Source organism: Leptopilina heterotoma, unplaced genomic scaffold, assembly GCF_015476425.1.
Source record: "Leptopilina heterotoma isolate Lh14 unplaced genomic scaffold, ASM1547642v1 Lhet_191, whole genome shotgun sequence".
NCBI classification, from domain to species: domain Eukaryota; kingdom Metazoa; phylum Arthropoda; class Insecta; order Hymenoptera; family Figitidae; genus Leptopilina; species Leptopilina heterotoma.
The window spans coordinates 413,435-430,107 of NW_025110910.1; the positions used below are offsets into that span (position 1 = coordinate 413,435).

The 16,673-nt window shown below is 26.3% G+C and overlaps 3 protein-coding genes across 3 annotated transcripts; all 3 read left to right on the forward strand.

The window, feature by feature from the left end:
• The first annotated feature begins 421 nt into the window (after positions 1–421).
• On the forward strand, positions 422–4,425 carry LOC122500868 (neprilysin-2-like). Its single transcript, XM_043610004.1, has 9 exons — positions 422–733; positions 1,035–1,133; positions 1,216–1,464; positions 1,580–1,788; positions 1,867–2,007; positions 2,082–2,528; positions 2,595–2,886; positions 2,988–3,238; positions 3,343–4,425. The coding sequence occupies exons 1-9, from the start codon at positions 610–612 to the stop codon at positions 3,679–3,681; spliced, it is 2,151 nt and encodes a 716-aa protein (XP_043465939.1). The 5' UTR covers positions 422–609; the 3' UTR covers positions 3,682–4,425.
• Positions 4,426–5,344: 919 nt separating this feature from the next.
• On the forward strand, positions 5,345–7,320 carry LOC122500869 (retinal rod rhodopsin-sensitive cGMP 3',5'-cyclic phosphodiesterase subunit delta). Its single transcript, XM_043610005.1, has 4 exons — positions 5,345–5,497; positions 5,878–5,940; positions 6,106–6,363; positions 6,494–7,320. The coding sequence occupies exons 1-4, from the start codon at positions 5,457–5,459 to the stop codon at positions 6,573–6,575; spliced, it is 444 nt and encodes a 147-aa protein (XP_043465940.1). The 5' UTR covers positions 5,345–5,456; the 3' UTR covers positions 6,576–7,320.
• Positions 7,321–8,923: 1,603 nt separating this feature from the next.
• LOC122500870 (aristaless-related homeobox protein-like) lies at positions 8,924–16,445 on the forward strand. The gene is made up of 3 exons (XM_043610006.1): positions 8,924–9,312; positions 12,232–12,437; positions 15,198–16,445. The coding sequence occupies exons 1-3, from the start codon at positions 9,114–9,116 to the stop codon at positions 15,510–15,512; spliced, it is 720 nt and encodes a 239-aa protein (XP_043465941.1). The 5' UTR covers positions 8,924–9,113; the 3' UTR covers positions 15,513–16,445.
• Positions 16,446–16,673: the final 228 nt, after the last annotated feature.

The following is a 16,673-nucleotide window of genomic DNA, read 5'->3' on the forward strand; positions in this document are numbered from 1 at the left end:
GAATTAATAAGTATAATATGATTTTTCATTCGGCAAATATTTATAGTGAATAACTTTATTCCATAATTCCTGAGACTATAGTTATAACACTAAGAAAAGTAACGATACTGAATAATTTTGATAATATTTTTTATTAATAGAACTATGAAATTAATAAATAATCATTTTAAAGTAATATTTATTAAAAAGAAAATTTAATACATCAAGAAGTAGGCTGACTTCCTAGATTTATTTTATTATCCTCTTCGTAATAATTGTAAAAAAAACTGTGTGACAATTCACAAGTTCTTTCAATCATTTTTTGTAGAAACTTTGTTTGAACATTTTTAGACATGATAAGACAATATTTAACTTAGATAAATTTTACCGTAATATTTAACACCTTCTTAAATCTTAAACCTTCTTTAAATCATTCATTGATAAAATTCAGAGCAAGATCTCAATAAAATAAATAGAAAGGTCACGCAATGAATGCGAATGAAAGTAGTGAAGTTTACTTTATGAATAGTTCTAACTAGGTAGGCTCTTCTATTTTATGTACATATAAATTAAATATAGAAGAAGAAAACTACATTTAGTCCTCAGAGTTCGTCAAGAAAAGACCTAACAATGTGTATACATTTTCAATTTCGTAAAATATTGAGTAGAAGATTAGATTTGAAATGTGGACTAACAATGCTATTTTTTGCAATATTTGTGACTCTATCAGAAGGACATTTCATTTCTGATAATGGTAAGTACTTTATAGGACAATTTTTTCTTACTAAGAATTTGACTCTTCGTTAATGATTGAAGTACAAAAAATCTGTTATCATTGCTAATTTGTCTTTTAACATTTTGGAAATTTTTTTACCAATTGATATTAGTCTGATTCTTTTTATTTTATCAACATTTAGAATGCAAAATGTAAAATCATTTTCGTTTTTTTATACACAATCAGATTAAAGAATATTCACATCAATAGAAACTAATTTTTATAATCAAAATTTGTTATTGAAATTAAATTCGTTTATAACTTTTATTCATTCATTTAGATTTTATTCTACGGAATCGAGATCGACGTAGCGAAATTGCACTCGCAGATTTAAACTATAAAAATGATGATTGTCTCACATCTGAATGCATTGATACAGGTATATGTATATAATTTTTATAATTATTAATTCAACTATTTTTTTAATTATGTGAAGTATGAATCAAATTTTTCTTTTCCAGCAATGAGAGTACTGAAGTATATGGACCGAAGTATTGATCCATGCGATGATTTTTACAAATTTGCTTGTGGTCAGTTTCCACAGTTTGTGGAATTTCCAAGTAATGAATCCAATAAAGTAGATCAATTTACAATAATTAGGAATAAAGTTCAAAAAGAAATGACGATGATTCTAGAGGAGGAATGTACATCCACTGAACCAAGATATGCAAAATTAATAAAAACTTTTTATCAAACGTGCATGCAAACAAGTAAGTCTAATGTACTACATAGTTTTTTATTCTTTCTACTTTTCATTATTTAACATTAGTTAACAATTCATAAAATTAATCATTTTTAATTGACTAATTTTCTTTTACATTACAGCTGGTAAAGAAAATATAAAATTAATATCGGATTTATTGAATACAATCGGTGGTTGGCCTCTTTTAGAAGAAACTAATTCTTCCAGTTATGAAAATTTCCAGTGGGAAAAATTTGGATCTGAACTGAAAAACGTCGTCTTTTTGAAAAATGGGTTTATTTTTACAACCTTTCGACAAGACACGAAAAATAATTCAAACTTAGTCTTACTGGTAAGTTTAGTAGAGTATATAGGACCATAGTGAACCTTGCAACAATTTATTAAATATTAAATAACAATTGTATTTTAGATTAAACAACCTAAGAGCTTTAATACCTCTTCTAACTACGTTAATTTAATAGAATCCACTGTCAAACTTTTTGGAGCTGATAAGTTTAAATATAAAAAGGACATAAAACGAATTGTGGACATAGAAAAACGGCTTTTTAACGTAAGTATATTTAAATGTAAGTCGCACCTTTTAGAACGAAACAATAATGATGTTTAACATTTAAAATTTTACAGATATCTGTGCCTAAGGAAGAAAAAAGTAAGTCTCGTATCAGGTTCACGGTGAAAGAGCTAATTGAAAATTATTCTAATATTTTGTGGAAGGAATACTTTAATACATTTTTAAAGCCATTTAATACAATTAAAGATGATGATATTGTATTGATTGCGGATGCCAGCTATTTTAAACAATTAAACAATCTTATTAAACAATTTTCAAAAAGAGATCAGGCTAACTATCTTATTTGGAAAGTAGTCGAAGGTTTCCTCAATAATTATGTTGGATCCATCGAAAATAAAAAAGAAAAATCGAAAAAGTGTTACGATCATGTATATGATATGTTCGGTAATAGTTTTGGTATGTTGTATATAAGAAAACACTTCAATGCAAAATCTATCGCCAACGTTACGGATGAAATGATGTCAAATATTCTTGAACAGTTTAATAAAATTCTAGGACAAGTAAGAACAAGAACCAAGAATTAGATTCAATTTATTTATTATTTTTATTCACTTCATTTATTTCAGGCTGATTGGATGGACTCAAAGACGAAGGGTAAGGCGTTCGAAAAACTGAGATCAATGTCCATTGTACATCCAAGTATATTCGAATCTTATACTGATGACGAGATTGACGAATACTTTGCAAATTTGGAAATAACGCCGGGAGATTTTTTACAATCATTTCTAAACATTACGAAGTTTAATAAATATCAAGAAAAATACGAGTTCAAAAAACCTCTGAACTTTTCCAGTTGGACACAACAATTGAATCCTATAACAGTGAATGCTAAGAATTTGGTCTACAATAATAGCATGAGTATATTTTTTGATTTTACTCAAACCTTCTTTTAAAAATAGTTTTATTTTTAATGGATTAACGAAGTTTCGACTAATTAACTGTTTCCGTAATAATTTTAGTCCTGTCACCAGCAATTCTTCAAGGAATTTTTCTCAATGAAAGCAGACCTCAGTATATGAACTTCGGATCTCTGGGTTCTATAATTGGACACGAATTGACTCATTCTTTTTATAATAATGGTAGAAATTTTGATAAATCAGGAAATCTGATTAATTGGTGGGAGCCAGAGAGCGATAAAGAATTTCTTTTAAGAACTGAATGCATAAGTCATCAGTATGGAAACTATACAGTTAAAGAAGTTAACCAGAATGTAAGTTCTAAAAATTTTGTAATTTTAATTTTTTGTAATTTTTTACAGTAGCTGAAATTTATTTCAATGCAATTGATAAATATTGAAAGTGGAATTTTTTAAAGATTAAAGGTGAGAGAACGCAAAGTGAAAATATTGCCGATAATGGAGGAATTAAACTTGCATATATGGCTTATGAAGAGTATATGAAAACCCATTCTCCTGAGTTATTGTTACCTGGTTTGGATTTTTCGCAGCGTCAGCTTTTTTGGATTAGTTTTGCCCAAACGTATTGCTTTAAAACTACAGAAAAGGGACTAAATCATGCGATTTTATCTAGTTTTCATAGTCCTAAAGAATTTAGAGTTGTTGGTTCTATTACCAACCAGCCAGAATTTGCAAAAGATTTTCAATGTCCATCAGGCACGAAAATGAATCCTAAAAATAAATGTTCTGTATGGTAATAGTTATTTATATTTTTAAATTAATTATCAATTGTTTAATATTATTTTTTCTATTTATTTACAAATATAATTTTACTATTTATTTATAAATATAATTTTACTACTTATTCGTAAATATTTATAAATACGACGTGGAAAACATGTATAAATGCGAACAAATAGTGACTTCGCCAGAAGGAAAAATAATTATAATAAAATATAATAAATATAATAAATATAATAATATAAAAAATATAATATTCTATAAAATAAACTTTCTATTAAAAGTAAAATAATAATAAAAATAATCACTAATATTCATTATACAAAGGGTAATGACCTAGATTCACATCAAGGGGTTCGACAACAGACATGAATATTCATTAAAAGTGCTTTCAAGAAAAAAAAAAATTAATCCACAAAAAATATTTAAATGAAGTTTATTTATATATTTATTATATTTAAATATTTATAAGATTTAAATAAATAAAATAAATAAAATAAATAATATAAAATATTATAATATAAACATAAATAGAATCATACAATACGGACTCTAGGGAAATATTTTGTCACCTTCTCTCAGCCCTCGTATTCTATTTTATATTTGGTTGGCTGAAATACAAAGAGTTGCCTTTTCTTTTAATGCATATTTTTGCCTCGGAATTCTTTTCAGTTATTTCTCTTCGTTTTATTTCTTTTAGAGAAAAAATTTTTTACTTGTCGATAATATTACATAAGCTTTAAAAGTTTAATTTTTGTATATAACTACTATATTATTGTAGGCGTTAAATATTATTTGATAAAAATTATTAATTATTATAATTAAAATAAAAATTCAAAAAATGTTATCAAAAAATAATATCAAAAAATGTTAAATAAATATATAAAATAAATATATAAAAATGTTAAATAATAAAAGTTAATTACAATTCAAATAATAAATGTACTTTATTATATTATTTATCATTAAAATTTTTTAAAAATCATGCATTTTCATATTTTTTATTAAAATTTCTGAAAATTTTTTTTATTTTTTAATATTTTCCAAAAATTCTTTTAAAAAAATCAATTATTATTGTCAAATTTTTTTTACTAAATTTCAAGTATTTGGAAATCTTTTAATGTTATATTTGCATATAGATATATAGATAAAAAATACATTATTATTCAAAAATGATTTAGAAATATTTTTTAAAAACTAATTTCAAGAATATTTATTTTTATATTTTTTAAATTTAATTATATTATCGAAGCCTTTTTTTAAATTTCTTAAAAGTAATTGAATTTTGGAATAATTTTGAAAGCATTGCAGTTTTAATTGTTGAAAACTATTAAATTTCAGATCGTTTGAATAATTTGAAATTCAAAAAAATTTAACATCCTGCGAAAAAAGTCAGGGAAGTACAAAATGAAATTGTTGTCAATACTGAATAAAATAAACGACTTTTAGGCCTTTTTTTTGAATTTTTAAACGTCTAAAGCAATTTTTTCCGCCTTAAATATTCAATTGTTACATTAAAAATTTTTAATACATTAAATTTTTTTGAAAGAAATTACACATTCTTAGCAAAGTGAAAAAGAAAAAATTTTAGGGAAAAAGAAAAAGAAGTTAAAAATTTTTAATTTCCCGCTCAGTAAATCGCAACAATTGGTTGACGCATGCGCACAATTCATTTGATGAATGGCCACTCAAAACAATCAATAGCATCAATAGAATCCAATATTGTCATGTTTGTGATATCGAGTGCCTAATATTTTCGTGAAAAACAGTGAAATAATAGGAAATTAATAAAATGCCACCACGCGGGGATGAAATCCTCAAAGGATTTCAAGTGTATCCTTTAATAAAAAATTTTAATTCCATTCAAAGTAGATGAAAAGTTCTCAGTTTGTAGGTTATGTGTTGTAAACAAATATTCTTTTCTCCTTTTAAATTTCATAATTAATCTTTTTTAAAATTTTGGTTTTTATTTTTTAATACTTTATGATAAACTATTTAATACTTTATGATAATTTTTATGTATAGAAAATATTACAAATATATTTTAAAATTTAAAAAAGAAAATATTACCAAAAGTGCATTTTGAGAGTTAATAATTAAATTAAGGGGGGTTGAAAAATTCTATGAATTATTGACAATAAAGACAAAGGGATTGATTTATTATTTTATTATAGAATAACATTTGCTTTTTCCTTAAAAAAATTTTTCTATAGAAATTGGATGAATTTACGAGATGCTGATACGGGAAAAATTCTCTGGCAGGGAAATGATGATTTGTAAGTATAAATTAAAAATAATGGCTTTTTTAAGTTTTTAATATTCAGAAAAATTTAATTTTCTAAAATAAGAAATTAAAAAATTAAAAAAAGGACAAATAGGCTTTTTTAGTTTTTTAAAAATATGAAAAACTCTTAATAACTTTTGTTTGTTTTTTATTGAAGATCCGTACCGGAAATGGAGCATGAGGCTCGAGTACCGAAAAAAATTCTCCGATGTCGAGCAGTTTCGAGGGAAATAAATTTCAGTTCAGTGGAGCCAATGGAGAGGTTTCGTTTGGAGCAAAAAGTTCTCTTTAAAGGACGATGTTTAGAGGAATGGTTTTTTGAATTTGGATTTGTCATTCCAAACAGCACAAATACATGGCAAAGTTTAATACAAGCCGCACCGGAAAGTCAAATGATGCCAGCAAACGTTCTAAAGTACTTTAAAAATAATAATCTTTCTTTTTCACAATTTTTTTGCTGTAAAAAAAAAACTTTTTTTGGCTTAAACAAAAATTAAAAAACAAAAATTTATTCTTTAAATATTAATTTTATTTTTCTTTTACAGTGGCAATGTAGTAATTGAAACGAAATTCTTTGACGACGAACTTTTAGTATCAACGAGTAAAGTTCGACTTTTTTATGTATAATAAAAATTGGTCCTAAAATCGCTGGAATCCAGAAAAACGAATCCTGGGACCAAATTTATAGTAAACTAAAACAAAAACGCACTGAAATAATGGATTTTTTTTTAAAATTCTAGTTTCTTCACAACAGCACCAAATTTCAATTAAGCATTTAATAATAAATGTATCGAACGAGATAATTGTTATGGAAAATGAATCGCACACACACATATATTTATAAAAGAATTGCATTTGTTTATGAAAAAAGTGCAAAAATAATGCAAAAGTTACTATATAATAAGAATGTGATTCCTTTACCAAAAAAATTATCCATTGATTTCTAAAATTTCTTTTTTTTATTAAAAATTAATAATACTGAAAAACTAAATTGAAATTTAATTTATTTAATGAAAACGTTATAAAAATTATTTTTAGAATATTGAAGGTTTGAATTTACTTAGATAGAAGAAATAAATTAAGTTTTGTAATTACAAAAATTAATTTTAGAAATCAATGATTAATTTACGGTTAGTTTTAATTATCCATGTAAATTTAAGTTAGGAATTTAGATTTATGAGATTATTTATTTTGTATATATATATAAAAAAAACAGTCGACAACGAATTTTGAAATGAAAAAGGAAATAATATTTTGACTTCAAATGACAGAAAAAGCGAAAGTTTGAAAAAAAAACACTTTTCAAATTATCAATTTTTCGCTGAATTTTTAAGCGTTGAAGACTTGAATTTAATAAACTTTTGAAAGTACATTATATATACATACACACTTTACAATCAAATTTGTAATATTAAATGTTTTCTTCATCATTTAAATTCGATTATATTTAAAAAATATGTTTGACTTTATTATTTTTGTCTAACTTTCGTGAATCGTTTACGATTTTTAATCTGGTTAAATAAACTTCTTTACTGAAAATAACGATTTATTTTTTGTCACGTTAATTCGTGATAATTTTAAATAATAATAATAATTTAATGTTTAATAAATAATAATAATTATAAAAATGTTTTTTCGTTACAGAAATAAAGGTAATAAATTAATATTACAGTAAATTGTGTCTTAGTTTCTTTAAAAAAAGATCAAATTTTTTTTTATGAATTTTAAACAATTATTACTGTATTTGAAAATTCGAAAATTTTTTATATAATAATAATTTATTGGAAATTAATGTAAAAATATTTCCCTACCAAAGACGAGTAAAAAAGTCAAAATTTAGAAAAATTAACATAATTAAAAAAAAATACTGCAAATAAAAATTTATTTAAATTTTTAAAACTCTTTTTTTAATTGACGGATTTTTTTTATTAGAGCTTTATAAGAATGTTTTATGCTCTACGAAAGGTAAGTAAAAAAAAATGTTATTCAAAATTTAAAAAAAGTTAAGATAATAATTTTTTTTTGTTTAAAAATATCTTTCTTTATGTAAAATAAAGTTTATGTTAAACAAGTTTTATGTCAAATAAATTTTATATGTTAAATGAATTGGATGTTAAATGTTATTTTTTATTAAATTAATTTTATGTCAAATGAAACTTATGTTAATTCAAATTTATGTTAAACAAATTCTACGTCAAATGAAACGTAAAAAATTAAACTTATGTTAATTGAAATTTAAGTTAAACGAATTCTACGTCTTTTTTTGTATAAAGTGAATTTTACGTCAAATGGAAGTTATACATAGTAAATTAGTAAACGAGTTTTTTAAAATAAAATTATGTTAAAATTATGTAAAATGAAAATTATGTTAGATAAATTTTATGTTAAATGAATTTTATGTTAAATAAAATTTATGTTAAATAACATTTATGTTAAATAAAATTTATGTTAAATAACATTTATGTTAAATAACATTTATGTTAAATAACATTTATACCATATAAATTTTATGTTATCAAATAAATTTTACATAAAATATTATTAATTGCAAATGAATTTTTTGTCAAATGAAATTAATGTGAAATGCTTTTTATGTTAAATTAATATTTTGAAAATTAGAAAAAGAGCAATGATACAATTTAGTGCCATCAAAGAAGACTGAAAATCGCGTAGTTAGCGCGGAAACGAAGCCCAAAGGGAAAGGGAATGAATCGTCGCCAATCGCCACTCCTCAACGCCTCTCCCGAAGGATTTTTCAAAAATTATCCCCTCTATTACAAAATCATAAATAAGGAAAAATAATAAGATATTTATATACCCCTGTTTTTTTTTTGCAATCGTAGTTTCTTGTGTTATTGATTCGTGGTGCAGAAGCAATACATTTTTGCGGCTTCCGCAACCCCTCTTGAATACGCGATCCCCTACTCTCGGGTCTCTCGCAGGTGTAAGAAAAAAAAAGAAAAGAGAGGAAAGAAACGGCCGAGTTGTTGAGTCCAAGGTAGTTGTCAAGCCGCTTTCGATTGGCATTAGAAAAGTCCGTGGATTTACTTAAAGCTCCATCCGAGGTGTGGAGAAAAAAAAGCTCCAAATGTCCCAGTGAAGAAAAGAAGCGCGACAATAAAGGGGGTTGAAGAAATAAGAAAAATTTTGTTCTTGTTTATAATTATGGAGCTGAAGGTGGAGGATGAGAATGGTACTGAGAGGCAAATGTTCCTGGTTGGAAGTCCTCGTGATCCATTGGTGTCGACGGGGGCAATTGTTGCAACCGGTGCCGAAGAAATCAGTCCTGGTGATCTCCAGTCGAGCGCTCTCGCCGGTCTAATGGGAGCGCAATCTTCCTCCGTTTGCTTCCCAGCGAAATTCAGTAAGTGCACCCAGGGTTCTGATTTAATTAGAGAGAAGCTCTCTTTCTCGAGGCTCTCCTCTAACTTGGGGTTGAGCTCAATTAAATTATTGCTAAATGCATTAAGCTCCGAGTCCGTCCCTTTTTAAACAAAGTTAGCGCTAATCAGCTCAGGAGTTATGAACCTCTTTACACCTTCTCTTTTACATACCCCAAACTGGAATATCAATTTCAATTGCAATCATCGTTCATCAATCACTACTTTCAATCCTCAATTTCCCACTCTCAATCCTCACTTTTCCAATCTTCATCATCTTCTCATTTTCCCAAACTTTCTTATTTCTACTTCCGTTCTTATTTCTTCTTCTTCTTCTTCTTCTTCTTCTTTCTTCAATCAAAAATCTTGATTTTATCCAAAATGTACTTATTTTTTTTGCTTAATTTCATATTTTAATCTGGAAACAATTTTTGGACCACCCTGACCACCATTCGCATTCGGGAAGAAATATTTTTTTAAAAAGTAAAAAACCGTTTAGACTTCGCACTCGATAATTAATTTTTAAAAAAATGTCAAAAAGTAGCTTTCAAACCAAAGAAAGTAGTAAGAAAGTAATTTTTCTAATTTAAACAATCGAATTCCTGAGAAATTTTTAAAATTTTTTTAAAATAATTAAATTTTACAAAGAATTCTATTAAAATTGTTGCCAATAATTGAATGTCTGTGTGGCATTTTATTACATTTTTTTTTAGAAAATCATTGAATTTCTAAAAAGCATTTTATTATTTATGAAAAGAATTATGAATTCTATTACAAACGATTTTATTAGAATTTTTAAAAATAATTGAATTTCCAAGAAGAACTTTATTACATTTAAAAATAATTGAATTCTTGTAATGAATAATGTTATTCATGAAAATAATTGAATTTTGCAAAAAATTTTATTAAAATACATCAAAATAATTGACTTTTTCGGGAATAATTTTTTTTTTGAAAATAATTGAATTCCTAAAAAGTATTTTATTATTTATGAAAAGAATTAAATTCTTGCGAACGATTTTATTAGAATTTTTTACAATAATATTGAATTTAAAGAAGAAATTTATTACTGTTAAAAATAATTGAATTCTTGCGAACGATTTTATTAGAATTGTTTAAAATAATTGAATTTCCAAGAAGAAATTTATTATTTTTAAAAATTGTTTAATTCTTGTAATGAATATTGTTATATATTTTAGAAAATAATCGAATTTTGCAAAGAATTTTATTAAAATTTATGAAAATAATTGAATTTCTGTATATAATTTTTGTTATTTTTAAAAATAATTGAATTCTTTCGAAGAATGATTTATGTAAATATTTGAATTCTTGGGATGAATTTTATTAAAATCTAAAAGAATAGTTTATAATTATTTCAAGAAAAATTAATTAAAATTGTATTTAAATTAATTGATTTCTTTCTAACAATTTTATTAAAATATTTGAAAATAATTGAATTCCTGTAAAAAATTCTAATATTTTTGTGAATAATTGAATTTTTTCAAAAAATTAAAAAAAAACATTTTTTTTTAATTGATTTTTTCGAGGAATTGAAATTAAATTTTTAAGAATAATTACATTTTTTGATCAATTCCTGTAAAATGTATTAAAAATAATTGAAATCCTGCGAAGAATTTTATTATTTATGAAAATTATTAAATTATTGCGAAAAATTTTATTAAAGTGTTTAAAAAGAATTGAATTTCTGTGAAAAATTTTGATATTTCTTAAAATTATAGAATTTTCGCGAAAGATTTTATTAAAATTTTTAAAAATAATTGAATTTTCAAGAAGAAATTTATTACTATTTATTTATTAATTTATTATTTATTAATAATTGAATTCTTGTGATGAATATTGTTATTTATGAAAATAATTGAAATTTGCAATGAATTTTATTAAAATGCCTAAAAATAATTGAATTCTTCATAATAATTTTATAAACATTGTTTTAAATAATTAATTTTTTCGAAATATAATATGAAAATGTTATTTTAAATAATTGAATTCTTGTGAAAGATTTTATTTGTGAAAATAATTGAATTTCAGATTAATTTAAAATAGTATATTAAAAATAATTGAAATTCTTCAAAGAAATTGAATTTCCATGAAAAATGTTATTATTAGTGAAAGTAATTGAATTATTGTGAAGAATTGTATAAAAATTTTGTTTAATGATTGATTAGTTTCATTTTTTCGATTTTTTTTTTTTGAAAATGATATTCTACGTTAATTGAATTCCTGTGGAAATTTTATTATTTATGAAAATAATTGAATTTTGGATAAATTTTATCAATTTTTTTTATAATTGAATTCTTTTATTGTGAAATTTCATGAAAATACTAGATATTGAATATATAATTGAATTTCGAATATTTTTTTAAATTAATTGAATAGTTTTAAAGAATTTGATTATAATTTTTGAGAATAGTTTTCTGATTTCTAGTATTAGCGAAAATTTAAAAAATTAAAAAAAACAGAAATAGGAGCTTTTAGTCGGGCCATAAACAATTTTGAATACAATGATTTTTTATGATAATTTTGAGTGTCGAGATTTGGAAAAAGAACATCAATCAGATGAAAGTATTAGAGCTTCTAAAGTTAGACTTTATAGTGATTCTTTCGCTTATAGAATCAATATTCAATATATTTGTCTAGCGCATATAAAATGACGTTTCTTTCCCTAAAAATAAAAATTTAACATCTTTTTTTTCTTTTTTCAAAAGTTTAATTTTAAATTAATATCTTCAATTTTTAAAGTTCAATAAATATAGAAATTCTCTACCTCTTGAGTTATTAACTTTTTAAAAATCCACTTTTAGAATACTTCTGACATTATAAAGTTCATTGCATAAAATTTAAAATATGATAATTTTAAAAATCGACGCATTAAAACTTTGCAGCATACGATTTTTCACAAAGTCCGATAAGTGAAGAGCGTCAAACTCCTGGCGCTGTTGGAAAAAGAAAGCAGCGAAGATATCGAACGACTTTTACGAATTTTCAACTCGAGGAACTGGAACGTGCCTTTCATAAAACTCATTATCCGGATGTATTCTTCAGAGAAGAACTTGCACTCAGGATTCAACTCACTGAAGCAAGAGTTCAGGTAAAATAAGTTTTGAAATAATATAATTATATGGAAATATGAAAATAAAAGAGGAAAAATTTATTTGAGTCCATTCAATCCGTTCAATTTTTAATTTTTTGTTGTCGCCATTTTGAATTTTGAAAAACTGGCATCAAATTCATAATCAGTGACTTCATTTTGAATTTTTGAAATCTGAACCAAAAAACTAAAAATACTTTCGAAACTTTATAGTCCTAAATAACAACAACGGCTTTTGATAAAAAAAAAAATTACGTTTGTTTGCAGAATTAAAAAAAATTATAGTCAGTTATTGAAACTTTGAGGGAAAGGTAAATAATCTGTTTGATAACATCAAGATAATTGTGTTTACTTATTGAATCACTCTAATCACATGTACACGAAATAATATCAATATCCTAAGTATGGATCAAGGAATAAAAAATATTTCAGTTCGTTTAGTGCATTTCCGACAATTATTTTTTTCGAACATCTCGCAAACTTTACAATTATTTTTTTTGGTGTTGTACTTTTCCCTATATCATGTTTTTGATAAGATAGTTATTCAAAAATACAAAAATGGTTCTAAAATTAAATCACTTTTGGTTTCCGTGGAAATTTTGCTTCTTCTACCTTCTTTATTCGCCTTGTGGAGAGAACAACACAAAGATTCAGGAACTGTCCAAAAATTTCCTAAGATACGTGACAAATGGTGGGGAAACTTATCAAATCATCCAAATTGTCGATGATGGGAATGTGGAAACTGAGAGTTTTTTGAAATTCACCAAAGAAGTTGAAAAGAACTTTCCCACTTTTCTGATTGATAAAAAAGGAATGAAACCGAAATTTATGCCACCTTTGTACGAAACTCGGTCCACCATATTCGTCCTATTTGCAGATTCAGTTTCAAATTTAGATGATCAAGTATCTGGAACAGTAAAATTTATTCTCGATCTCTGTCAATCGAATCCACGTTCAAAAATTCTGATTCTTCGGCACAAATTAACTAATAATAATAATAGTAATAGAAGCTCTAGTTTGAATGATAGTGATGATGATGATGATAAAAATTACAGTAATGATGAACAATATCTCCAATTCTTCAGAAATTTGTGGTCCGATCAATTCCTTGATGTTACAATCGTGGAACTATTTTCAAAAAGAGTGGAGTACTTTCTATCCTCGAAAACCATGACGAAAATTGTAATTCACTACTACAATCCCTTTACTAAAAAATATTTTCGGACCAACAAAGTTGATACCGATCAGAATTTGAAGAATGATTGCAAATCTAGGAAAAGTTGCGAATTATTTCCCAGCAAACTTGGAGATTTGAACAAATTTCCTCTGATTGTTGGTATCTTTAATTACCCCCCTTACGTGAATGTCAAACTCGATTCAAATGGCCAGATCCATTCAGTCACTGGTCCAGACATAAAGGCAATCGAAGTCCTCTCGGAAATCACGAATTTCTCCCTTATTTACGAGTTCTCGAATCAGACAAACTGGGACAAGTTGAGTTGCATCAAGAACCGAAACGTAGGTCTCACTAACCGAACAATATACAACAAGATCCAAATGAACGCCCTTCAGGGTATCAACCTAGTAAGTTGTGCCAGTTCCTTCACTCTCAGTGGAAAAGGAATCCGTATCTTCAAGTACATCCACTTGGTACCAATTCTTCCTGGCACATCCGGAGAACTATCCAGCAGCTTAAATGTTCTAAGTCTCTTTAGCGCTGTTCTCCTTATCCTGTTGCCTTGGCTGATCGCCAAGTTTCTACGCTTCGACATCCATAATTGGGAGATTGTGAACCTTCTTCAGATGGTTTTGAGTATGACAAACCCCAGGGAACCGCAATCTAGCATTGAGCGAATTATCTTTGCGTCCATGCTCATCTCCTGCTTTCTTGAATCTAGTTATTTATTCTCAGCCTTCTCGAACTCGCAACTAAAAGCTGATTCTTTTCTAAAACTCGAAACTTTTGCTGACATTCTCAAGACACCGTTGAAACCCTTGATTTCGGTAAATCTTCTAAAACCGGCAATGAACATTACTGATGATTTCGATAGGTTGTTCAATAGAACACTGCCTTACGATGATCCTCCGGGTGATTGCGCCAAATTACTCAAGAGGGACAAGAATATCACTTGTGTTATGAGAGAAACTCAGGCTAGGTTAATTATTTTTGGTGACAAGGATCATGAGGGACGTTCGAGTATGAAGGTCTTGAATGAGGAAATTATGTGGTTGTATCCTAGTAACTTGAAATTGGCTGGTGGTTCGCCTTATAGGGATCGGTTCGATGGGGTCACTCTTCGGGTAATTCAGTCCGGTTTTAGCGAAAAGTGGGATGATGATCAGTTTCAGAGGCATGAACACAGATCAAGTCAGTGGGACTTGTTCCGATTGGAGAGTTCCCAGACTTCGAACATTATGATCCAAATGGTCGAGTTGCTAGTTTTTGGGTGGATTTGTTCTATTTTTGCCATCCTGACGGAAATTTTAGTTCATCTGGTACGTCTAAGGATATAAAAACCGTTAAAAAGTGAGTTTAGATATAATTCGCGTTGGCAAAAATCGAGAATATTGTTAATTGTACAAATGGGTATATACTCTCCATCCGATTAGACGACGTTTTTAACAGTTGTGCCACGTCTTTTGGAAACGTCGTCAAATTGAATGGACAGCATTATAAATACATTTGATTCTATTTTTAAAAACAAAATTCGTTATAAAACAGAAGCAGAATGATAAATACCTTCATTTTCTCAATTCCAGGTATGGTTTCAAAATCGACGAGCGAAATGGCGAAAACAGGAGAAGCAATGCAAGGGGAATCACTTGGGTCCACATTTAGGTCCAAATGAATGTCAAGATGTTCAACAGCAACAACAACAAGATCATTTATTACTAGAACCCCCATTGGGAAGTCCACCACCAATTTATCTTGGTATGGAATGGGCTGGATTCTCTCCATACACCAATAATTCCTCGTCTCCTTTAATTGTAAATGGCATAAATAAACCTCCTGATTCTGATGACAGTCCACTGTTAGATCCAGAATTGCTTCAATTAAAACCGCCTCGAAATTAATAAAAAAAAAAGTAATTCCTCTCCCTCTCCCTTCCTCCCCAATCGAACCAATCCCCTTCCAGTCCATCTCAGACACGTGATATTATTTAACAATTCACTTAGATAATACTTATTAGCACATAAATGAAAAATTTACTTAATCATTTATAGTTTTAACGATTTAACGTTAAATTAATATATATTGATGTTGTAAAACCATTTTCGATTTATTGTCTTTCATTAAGTTTAGAATTCTATGTACATTTCTAGTTTATGTAGACTTTTTTCTAAAAAAAAAATACACATTTGTTCGAATATTTTGTGTTTTTTTCTTAGTGTGAAGATTTTTTTTTCTGATAGTTTATCATTTTTTCTTCTTCAATTTAATTCTTATTCCAATTCAAAATTAAGATAATTCACATATAGATCCGGCAAGAGTCCTGGTGCAGGCTTGTGAACTAACTAAAAAATATTTTTACGAAATCAAAAAACACTAAATTCACGTGAGAAGAGAATATCAGCTCGATTATTATTATAATTAATAGTAATTAAATTAAATTATTACTAATATAATTTCTAAGCAAAAAAATAAAGAAATTGATGTAAAATAGTAACTTTATCTTTATTCGGTGTGCATATATTACATTTCTGTTAATCGACTAATCATCGTATATTAATCAACTGGTTTTAGAATCGACAACGTGATTCAATGTCGTCCCACTCGAAACGCTTAGCGTTCAAATTATAACTGCATTAATTTTTTTTTTTCATTTAAAAAAAAAGAACATCAATTTTAAAAAAAAATAGAAAATCCCTCTTTTCTTCAATGTGAACATTTTTTCTTTTTCTTTCAATAAAATACATAAATCTCTATTACCATAATAAAAAAAAAAAAATTGTAATATTTTTACAATCAATAAACACTTCTCGATTGTCTCGGATTTTCATTCAAAAGAATGAATTTCAAGAATATATTATACAATTTTTCAGAAACAATCTTTTTCAAAAATATTGAAGAAGTAACTGATAATTCCACAATCAAAAATTTATTAAAAAAAAATCTAATTCATTTCATTATCCTCATTTTAACTCTCTTTAGAATTTAATCACCTTTTTTCAAATTTGTTAACAATTTTCCCCTCGAAAAGAAGAAATAATCATTTTTTTTTCCGAAACAAGAAA

Coding starts and splice junctions, on each gene's coding strand:
- LOC122500868 (XM_043610004.1), top strand. CDS start 610: ATGTGTATACATTTTCAATTTCGTAAAATATTGAGTAGAAGATTAGAT. Junction 1,789..1,866: donor ATTCAAACTTAGTCTTACTG/GTAAGTTTAGTA, acceptor ATTGTATTTTAG/ATTAAACAACCTAAGAGCTT. Junction 2,887..2,987: donor GGTCTACAATAATAGCATGA/GTATATTTTTTG, acceptor TAATAATTTTAG/TCCTGTCACCAGCAATTCTT.
- LOC122500869 (XM_043610005.1), top strand. CDS start 5,457: ATGCCACCACGCGGGGATGAAATCCTCAAAGGATTTCAAGT. Junction 5,941..6,105: donor TGGCAGGGAAATGATGATTT/GTAAGTATAAAT, acceptor TTTTTATTGAAG/ATCCGTACCGGAAATGGAGC. Junction 6,364..6,493: donor ATGCCAGCAAACGTTCTAAA/GTACTTTAAAAA, acceptor TTTCTTTTACAG/TGGCAATGTAGTAATTGAAA.
- LOC122500870 (XM_043610006.1), top strand. CDS start 9,114: ATGGAGCTGAAGGTGGAGGATGAGAATGGTACTGAGAGGCAAATGTTC. Junction 9,313..12,231: donor TTGCTTCCCAGCGAAATTCA/GTAAGTGCACCC, acceptor AAAACTTTGCAG/CATACGATTTTTCACAAAGT. Junction 12,438..15,197: donor TCACTGAAGCAAGAGTTCAG/GTAAAATAAGTT, acceptor TCTCAATTCCAG/GTATGGTTTCAAAATCGACG.